The sequence below is a fragment of the Spea bombifrons genome, chromosome 1 (assembly GCF_027358695.1).
Source record: "Spea bombifrons isolate aSpeBom1 chromosome 1, aSpeBom1.2.pri, whole genome shotgun sequence".
NCBI classification, from domain to species: domain Eukaryota; kingdom Metazoa; phylum Chordata; class Amphibia; order Anura; family Pelobatidae; genus Spea; species Spea bombifrons.
The window spans coordinates 130,757,721-130,768,134 of record NC_071087.1 but is presented as its reverse complement, the minus strand read 5'-3'; the positions used below and the strand labels follow the sequence as shown (position 1 = coordinate 130,768,134).

Below are 10,414 nucleotides of genomic sequence, written 5' to 3'. Positions count from 1 at the left end.
TATGTTTTTCTTCTAAAAAAAAAATGTGCCACTGGTTTTTCAGTAACTCTGAAAATTGCTGACAGATGACCCTGAAATCAACCACATGGTTTGTCTGACAAGTGATCCTGTGCCTAATAGTATATTGCTTCTGTTTGTGGAAGTATCATGAGACTGCATGTCACATGGTAGGCAATGGTATGACCACCCTCCAGTGGAAAAATCAGGTATGCTGTATTTATCATAAGGATCCGTTTGCACCAAGAAACTTCTTAAATTATGATTTCTCTGATAACATATAATTGGTTGTTGTTTGAAGATATCAGGTAAGGACACATCATTCTGCAGCACCTTCCAATTGCCACAGACCACTTTCACCCCTTGTTCAGTTTTTGTATGATGATTCGTAGGGAGCATAAGTCTTCTTTTTACTCTGTTTCTTTACACTAGTATTGTTTTTTTATTGCTACATTCAGTGCCCCTTTGCAAAAACATTCCAGACAACATTGTTTAAACATTTCTTTGAGCTATACATCTCTTGTGGTTATCTCTGAGTTGTTTCTCTCAACCCACAAGAATTGTGATATGGTAACTATTTTATGAGTGCCTTAGGGTGAAAGCTATCCGCCCGTAACAATGTATTCCAGTCTGTTTCTAAAACAAAGTGTTTCCAATCTGATTACCGTTTTTCACAAAAAAATGTTTAGATCAAGGAAATGCCTAGGATGTGTGACATGAACTCCCATGATACCCGCCACAAACAGAAGCAAAATGTTATAAGGCAGAGGATCACTTGCCAGACAATCAATGTGGTTTATAAAATAACATGCCCATGTGGACATGAGTAGGTAGGAAAAACTGATTTAACTCTGAGTGATAGAATTCGGGGTCATCAGTCAGCAATTTGCACCACCCCTGAGGAGTGGAGGAAATCGATTTTGAAAACTACTACAGTGGGAAGCATTCTGGATTATGATGCTCGATACAGCAGCTCCAAGTGGGCTTAATGAAAACCTTCGGGTGTCCTGCTTTTAAGATGACAGATAGGTTGACAGCCGTCAGTTAAAGGCGATTACAGACGTTTTACTAATTTATGTCTTTTTGCTAAGCATTTTTGGGTGTATATGGCTCAAGGGTATATGTCTTGCATTGTATTTTGTGAATACCAACATATATTTGCACTTGACATTTAGTAAGAATTATGAGTATACATATTTCAGGGAATCGAAACTCTATTTCTAGGAAAAATATAATGACAGCTATGTAAGAGTTGTCCGACACACTACGTGTTAAAAAGCAAAAAATCTGCCCCTTTTGTGCGTTCATAATTATCCCATTGGAATTTTTGATATGACACCATTTGCTAGCATGATGTACATTTGCTTTTTATGGACATCTTTTATACTTCTATAATGTTAATATTGGGATGCATGTTTCCTCCTTGAAGGCCAGGCTAATGTTCATAGTTTTGTTATAGTTATGTCACAGATATACCGTAGCTAATCATAGCCTTAGTAAGTGTAAATGAGAGACATCCGCCTTTGATGTACACGTAAACACAGTGTTAAGTTTAAAAAATATAAACTTTGACTAAAAAGTACATGTAAAGACTTCTGGCAGGAGAGGTAAGGGGAGCCTGCCCAGGCAACCCCAGTACATTTAGAGAAACATTTTGTTAACGATTGCTGTAGGGCGCCTTTAAAGTGCCACTGCGTGTATGGTACATACTTGACATTCCGAGCTAGCTTTGCCAACTACATATAGCGTATGTAGTTCCCGTCTAAGGCTTAACTATCTGTGCACCTGCTGGTTTAAAAAGGCTAACAGCTAACAATAGCTGTATCCATTAAAAGAGCATGTGTAATTCACATCAATTGCTATAAAATAATTAGGAGTGTAGACCATGTAGGAACATCTCCACACCTCACTCAGAGAGCACTGTCATAAGGTGGTTGGGCATGTGCCGAAAAACAGTATCCACATGCCTAACCACATGCTATTGTTAGCTGTTTGGGGAGTCCACGGGAGAATACCAAGTGAGGAAGAAGATGGGACTAAAAACAGACAAGGGGCATTGGAGACATACATTGTCTTGGGTATAATATTTTTCTTTAAGTACTTCCTGCCCATAGAGTTGTAAATTATGTTTAATAGAGTTCAATAAGCAGACAAGACAAATACAATACAAAAGGAGGGACATATAGAGGACAGGGAACATATCAAATGCTCACATGTAGCATGTGTCATTTTCCATATTTGTCTGTCACTTTTACTTTCATAGATTTTTCATGGTGGCCGCAATCCTCGGCAGCTGGTTGTAACAAGTCCGGATGTAAATTCCATTGGTTCCAATAAAAGAATTTAATCTTCACACTAGCTGCTGAACAGTTGCTTTAGAGACCACGTGAAGCCATTTAGATATACAGTAGTGCAGGCTGGCATGGGACTGCTAAATCATTTATATGGTAGGCATGGCATTGTTTTTTTCCTTGTGCTTTGTTGTCCCTAGTGATACTTAGATCTTAGATATGCGAGACTAGCCATGGAGATTACATTGTGGCTCCATTTTTATGAAGCTAGAATTCCAAAAATAGGTCTTTATGCTGTAAAAATGAAGGGAAAAAACTCTCAGAAGTGAGGAGACAAATTATAATTCTGTTTAAGTGCTGAGAATGTCGGCCACAGTAATCATGTTACCATGAAACTGAATCTTTGCGGTCTGTTCTGTAACAGCAAGATAAAGTGGGTTAATAGTGTTCACATGTGTCAATAAACATCAAGAAAGTGTAGTTTAATAGAAGCCTTGGTGCCACCTCCGTCCTTTGTAATATCATTCTCAATCTATGTCCTGCCCACCATAGATGGCAATATTTTTAAAGCCTAGCAAGATCGAGAAGGGAAGAAGCTATACAGAGGAGGAAGTAAATCAATTATTTCTTATGCAGGGGCAGATGAGTCAGGTAGACATGGTGCATCATATCCATGCACAGGAAATAACTGCTCTGCCCCCTACCCTGTACTGCTGTGTGCCCAGTGTATGTCACTCTGCGCACCACGTTCCTAACTCATACACTCTAACACCATCTACTAACACACATTCTAATACCACACTGACACTTAAAGGGTTGGCCTTTCATATTGCATTCCTGTAGACTTGCAAATTCCCACTTTATCGGGTAAGCCCCAGTATGTTTTATTATCTAAATTCTATTATACGACTATGCATTATGAAGAGACACTGGCATTATTTGGTAATATACATTTGATGTCATAAGATGAAATGCTTCATTGCTCTGCCAATTACCATTTAATGAACAAACCCTGATTTTAAGATGATAAAGCATAATGATTAACTGAAGTAGTATTTCAACCAACTTTTCTCTACTGGTGATAATGAAAGAGTTTGAGGCTTACGGGCTCATATCAGATTTGAAAATTAACAGAAATCTGAGATCATGGCACTGAATCTTACACAATCCCAGACACCAGTCCTTATGGGAGCATTCCCGTTTATGTGTTTGAGGTACCTTGGGATCTTGCTCACGAAAGATCTTGCGCAACTATATCAAGCTAATTTCCTCCCTCTCATGGAAGCGATTGTCGCTGATCTGCAGAAATGGAGGTGCGCCTTCTTAACCTGGCAAGGTCATGTTAATACTATCAAGATGAATATACTTTGGCGGTTGCTGTACCTCTTTAAACCATACCGATTCAAATACCAGAAGCCCTTTTCACTTTGTTAAGGAAGGCAACTGTTTGGTTTCAGTGGAACAAACCCACCAGAGAATAAGTTATGGGCAGCTGACCCTGCTGAGACACAGAGAAGGCCTAGCTCTCCCGGCATTTCGGAAATATTATATTGCCGCACACCTGTTACAGATAATAGCGTGAGCAATACCATCCATGACAAAACAATGGGCCCAGATGGAGGGCTCCTTAGCATACCAAATGGTTCTCTCTCCTCGTTGAATCGGATAGGCCACTTTTTACATATGGTACAGATACGGGGCTAAGTTTGGCTTCGCCGATGACCACGGTTCTTTATAATCCTTAACTCCCACCAGGTCTAGGTGGCTCTTTACAATGCGCCTTAGGTCTCTTTCCCTCGGGACGCTTTTTTGAGGTGGTGGATGGACAGTGAGTGCGACCCCTGAGCTTGCTCCCCTGATGGAGTTCAGATACAAGCAGCTTGACTAGAGACCTCACCCTCTTCAAGGACTTCTGTCGACAAGATGTAGTCACAGTCAGAGGCAAATCTATTATCAGATGCTAATATTCTGTCCCGCAATTTTTTTTATCAAAATTGAAGAAGGCTTTGGGGAAACAACTAACAGTGAGAGAAAATCCTCTTACCGGTACTCATAGTTTCAGGAAAACGTGTATAAGCTGCCCATTTTTTTGGTATAAACTCCCAGTTCTACTGCACAGACTAAACCCGACTTGTCGGACCCATAGTTGGCGCTGCAGGGTGGAGCGAGGGACAATGCTGCATATATGGTGCAGTTGCAAACTGATAAGACCTTTCCAAAAGTAGATCAGAAAAGTTATAGTGAAGCTTACTGATCATTTGCACTGGCAAATTACCTATTATATCCCTAGAACAGACCATATGTAAAGGATAACATCTGAAACAAACAATGGCTAAAATGAACTTACAAAAAAATCTTCCCAAGAATTCTGGGTTGTCTGTTACTAATCAAGTTGCCAGTGCTACATGGTAAATAAAAAAATATAAAACTTGGAAAAAAAGTACAAACATTCAAATACGTGTCCTGTAACTCTGTCGCTTACACCCTTCCTACAGTAAAACAAGTTGTCTCAGCAATGCAACTAATGCAGCATGCTGGCAGCTGCTGTCTTCTGGAAGTAATGCTGGGTGTACTGCGCATGTATTATCCCCTAGCAGTTTAAATTTGGGACCTCTCAGCATGTCTAACACTGCAAGATCTATTCACTAAAGGGAGAGTTGTGTTTCAACTCCTTGACTTTTGAAGGTCCAAACCCTAGTGAGCCTCTGCTGAAAGCACTTGGCAGGGCCGGTATAATGTATGATTAAATTAATTAGATTTCTTCACTCTTTGACTTTTAGGTTATACATGGCCAGAACAGCTTTTTGCTGGAGAAACTTGCTATGAGGAATAGTTAAAATCTCAATTCGCCCTTTACTTTATAAACCTCAACGATTCCCCATTTGGCTGAAGAGGGCAAAAGGCCTTCAACCTGAAATGGTCACGGTCAAGTATGGCAAGGAGAAGCTGGAGAAACCGATATAATTTAATAAAGGCACCGGAAGTATCTGAGTTGGATAAAAATAACAATAAGTGTTGCATACTTCCTTGCAGAATGTTTAGTGTTACATGTAATATGACTGGAAATACATATCTTGGTTATCCAAGGTTACTAAGTAAACCAAATATGTTTTCCTTTAATGACACTTTGTAAATGTTTTATGAACACAGGTTATGTTAAAATGAAAAAAAAAGTCAGCTGGCTGAGCTATCTTGCATTTTGCTTACTGTAAAACCCCTCTGGGATAAAAAGGGACTGGATGGGTAACTCCAGGCTTGGTGAATAATAAATAGCTTCAGTCACAGGGAACCTGAGTTTACCACTATTGTTCAGTAGATCATATTTTGTGCCTTTTTTCAGGTAAATTACTGCAATAAAGCCAGAGGCCCCTTGGAATGGAGATAAAGTTAAAGGCTAACATTTGCATATTATTTTGTTTATTTGCATCTTAATCACCTGGAAGCACATGCCGGCAATTAGAAAGTGTTCCCTTACATCAAAGTAATTATCATTAAATAGCTCTTTATGTTTTAAAGTAAATGCAGTAAACGTTATAAAGTACAAGGTGTTTCAACCCTCTTCAAAAATTGAAAATAATAATGAAAGTATTAAAAAAAAAAGTCATAAAAATTAAAAATAAATAAGTGTATAGGCAACAGTGATGTCACCATGACATAATATGTTACAAGACAAACAGGTGCCACAAAATGTGTAAAACAGAAAATAAACACTAGAGACAAAAACTGTGAAAAAAAAATAAAATTTGATCCTGCCCAGTTAAAATAAATATAATTTTATTTCCCCCCCCCCCAATTTTAATTATTACATTATATGTAAAAGATTTTAAAAACAAAAAAAAAATATTAATGGTTAAACATAATAATGGTTACATTTGGGGGAAAGGTTCTTGTCTTTGAAAGGGTTACAGTTCTCAGGATATGTGCAATCACATCCTCATTAAGTGATATTAGTCTATTAAAGTGACAGAAATCAATAACCCCATCTGATAACAGTCCCATGTAAAGTATGAAAGCGGTATTGACATAAAGTTGAAAACTGATTTTCTTTTATTATTATGATCAGTTGAGTTTTATTAGCTGCAAAATAACTTCCTATAACAGATACCTTGACCTCCTCAATCATCCACTTGTGAAACATTTAAACAGACCTATTGTAAAGTAACAAGGACTCAGCTCCCTGCTTTCTGTAAATAATTTAGATTTAGTGCAGGAGCTGAAGACAAGTCCTTGTGATGAACCCACTGCACACAACAGATCTTCTCTGACTTCCACTCCTTTTTGTGTTTCCACATCAGCTGGATTGTAGGAGAAAAGAAAAAGGGAAGAAGAAAAAAAAAATTGAAATGTTTGCAGCTGGCTCAGTAATTAGATTCCCTCGACTGGTTTAACTGGTTTTCATTAGTGGTGCATTTTGGGTTATTGGCTAGTTGTCTCTCCCACCTTTGTGTTTTAAGAGGATCTCGAGATCCCTGGATGAGTGGAGGGCGATCGCGGAAGGTGTGAGGGATTCGGGAGCCGTTACTAAGGGCTAGCAGGCAGCGCTTGGGGGTTTGTACTGTAGCCTTTGGAGATGGTGATCATGACAGAGCCGGTCTGCGAGCCAGAAGACGGGAAGCGCCTCGCTTCCAAAAGGGAATCCAAAGGAGTTTCCTTTGTGTAAGTATGGATTTTTATTTTGTTTATTTTTTGTATTATGCGTGGGAGTGAAAGGAAATTCTCAACCCAGAAAGCTTCGGTGATCTCTTCAAGCGCTGCGTGTTTTTCTTGGCGTATGACTTCTGATCACATGGCCGTAAAGTGAGGTCTTGGGGTACTCTGTCTGGCAAAAAGGGGAGCCGCTGGCCTGACTGTATTTAGGAATTTTTAAGTCCTCGGTTCACCACGAGGTTAATGGATTGTAGGCTGGAGATCCTTAACATTGTAACATATGCTTATGTAACTTGGGTTTTGCTAATGAAAAAATCAAACCGCAGAAAGCGATAATATCCCTCAATATACTTTTATTAGTAATATTTTATTAGATTTTTTTTTTTTTTATTTACCAAATATGTCATGTTCTATTTTTGTTCCACTTACTACAGCTGTTGTTGTTATTATTATGATCATTTGTACTGGTCGTCTGAATATTTTACCAAAGCAATATTATGTGTAGCAGAAATATATGGTAGACAAAAAAAAAATACTGTTTTATAATATATATTTTTAATCTATTTTATTATGGCATCACAAGCAGATGTAGTTTTTGTGTTATATATATACAAAACAACTTGCAAACATCAACTTACACTGTGTAACCTGTAAAAGCAGGATTCAGACCTTTACTTCTGTACTTCTGATTTCTTCACAATAAATAAAAACTAATAGTTTATACTACTGCTAGTAACATTATATGATGTGTTTTAAAAAAAAAAAAAAAAAAAAAGTGGTACTAGTAGTAGACACATTTGATAAGAGTAATTATAATATATATAAAAAAAAATACCTACTTTTTTTTTTTTCTTCTGAAAACTTGTTTTCCTACGAATGAGTATGATTTTTTTAAATACAATCCTCTTGATGTTCCCTTTGGCCTATTTAGATATTGAATTTAAAATGATTGAATGATCTGTGTCATTGTTTATTCTAATTTTTTCCCCCATTTGTGACAATTCAGGTATATTGTGTAACTTTTTTTTTCCCCCATTCATGTTTTCTGGCAGGCGTGTAGTCGCTATAGATTTACTCTGTCATTTCGTAACTGTAACATTTATTCAAAGGTTCTAATAATGATCCCTTTTTTTTATTGAAATTTTATTCACATTTTCTATGAGAACCACTTCAATATCGACAAAAATTATCAATGTATTTTTCACTTCAAAATCAGAACTCGTGTTCAAATTATTGAATGTCACTTTTTTATGAATCAAAAGCTGCATGAGAATCTAGTGCATATAGTTTCGCTCTATATATATACATTTTCTAATGCGTCATAACCATGCCTGGTAACTTTTTATAGGGCAGGGAAAGTAGGGTGATAGCCCCAGACAGCCTATAGTGGCTATCCCAGTAGATACGAGCAAGGTCCTATTTGCGTGCGTGTTGTGTTTTTTTTTTTTTTTGGTTTGTTCTATATTTCCTGTCCCCCACCTCCTCTCCATTGTGCTAGTATGACAGAATCAGCTATTGCTATACAAATATAACTCTAGACAGTTAAAAGTATTGTCAGCATGGGAATTTTTGGTCACACTGGGTGAGGTTTCAAGTACACTATCATTAGACCTTCATTGTATGTCTGCCCCAAGCATGACCAACAATTCAGGGATTCACACCAAGGCTGTGCTGGTAGAGCGACTGTGTGTGTGTGTGTGTGTGTGTGTGTGTGTGCGCGTGCAGTTAGAGTAGTTATTGTCTGCTGGGTGCACATAGTTTTGATGGCTTCACTCTGTTGGCTTACCTGAGTCCTTGGGCCTCTTATGTCCAATCCGCTCTTCTTTTGGATTCCAGTGTCTTTATGTTGATGATGATGAGCTAACTTCACCGTTGCTGTCCTGACCTTTTACCCTCTCTTACTCTTCCCACTGTGTCTTTGAAATGGTGTCCACTACCTGAAGCTCCTAGTATCCCATGTGTCTGCTCTCCATAATCCCTGACATTTTAATCACTGTTGGAAATTCCTCCATTTACCCAACAGGGCAAATTTGCTGCCTTGGTGTTACACTTGATTACTGAAATGTAACATGTATTGTGTTTGAGTAGGTAGTGACTTGGTTTCTTAGGTCCATGGTTCAGCTTTCTGTTAACTGATTTAATTTTTTTGTTGCTTATTATATTAGGACATTTTAGTGCATTAAAAAAATAAAACAAAGAGCGTACCTTTTTATAAGGTAGGTGCATTGAGACAGGGTCTATTGTCTCATAACTTACGAACCTTTGGTCATACGTGTATGTACTGCTTCCATGATATATGCTTTATGTAGAATCTGGCCCCGCTAGTCTGCCTGTTTGGATCAGTGTTTGTTGATTTAAAGGTGGGAAAGCCACTTGACTTTGTGCCAGCTCTCCCCTGTTTAGCATCATTCAAAAACGCATAACTATGGTGATCTATCCCCTCGCTTCTCTAAGAGTTTGCTCGCTGTCTTAGTTAACACTGGATACCGGTTTTGGCTTGTCTAGTGGCTTTCATACAGTAGAACTTGATTAACTTAATTTGTTCCTGTTGGCAAGTAATTTAAATCTTTATTATATTACTGATGGTGTATAAATGTAAAAAGCCCTTCTTTGTGCACTACTTATACAACTTCTGGTTAAAACATTGTTTGGTGTCATCCGTGTCCCATCTTATGACCAGTGAGCGACTTGCATGCTCAGTGACATTGTATTGGGTTTTGTTCATTATGTAATGCTTTGCTAATAAGCCACAGTGAGATAACTAGTAGTTACGTTAAAGGTTTTATGAAGCCTACCCTGTTTAACTGCGTTAGGAAATAATTTTACACTGATAATTCTTCATTGTTAATCCAGTGCTATGTTCTTGTATTTTTATTTATTTTCTCCCATCCGCAAACTGGCAGGAAAAAAAAAATTAGCCACTTCTCACTGAAAAGGTATACTGTTTTGGGGAGTCTAGTTTCTGCATCTCGATAAGGAAAAGATAACCATCGCTAACTAAACTAGGTGAATAATTTGAGTAGCTCCCATTAGTGTGGAATATATACATGGTAGTAATAATAAATACTTTTACTGAGTGTTATAACGAATGTAACTAATGGGATTCATACAGGCGTCTTCAGATCTGTTCCACCGCATTTGTTGTAACCGCTGTTATGAAAGATAGACCGAATACCTGCAGCATTTACTTTCATTGCACGCTAGGCAGTACTGGAACCTTTTTTTTATTACATTAAACCATATAATAACTCTGTTGATTGGTCAGAAGAAAAACAATGTATTTCATTACCTAATTTCTCATTCCTGCTTTTATAATATTTTTCTTTTTTTTTTTTTTTAACAGGAAGCTTTAAAAAATAAAGTTTACAAAAAATAAAATAAATAATAAAAAAAATAGTAACGAAGGTTTGTAGCGCTGTTAAGCACTTGTAAATTTTGTAGTGTGGGTTTGTTTTTTTTGTTTTGGTTCCCCCCCCCCT

General features: G+C 37.6%; 1 protein-coding gene across 3 annotated transcripts in view; it reads left to right on the top strand.

Moving 5' to 3' along the window:
- The window catches only part of GRAMD2B (GRAM domain containing 2B), a 48,568-nt gene that overhangs the window by 27,047 nt on the left and 11,107 nt on the right, over nucleotides 1–10,414 (top strand). Inside the window, exon 1 of one of the 3 annotated variants that reach the window (XM_053473816.1) lies at nucleotides 6,684–6,944. The exons of the other annotated variants lie outside the window; for them this stretch is intronic. Coding sequence (XP_053329791.1) covers nucleotides 6,859–6,944 — 86 coding nt within the window. The 5' untranslated portion in view covers nucleotides 6,684–6,858. Of the gene's footprint in view, nucleotides 1–6,683; nucleotides 6,945–10,414 lie in introns of those variants that run through there. 3 annotated transcript variants of the gene reach the window in all.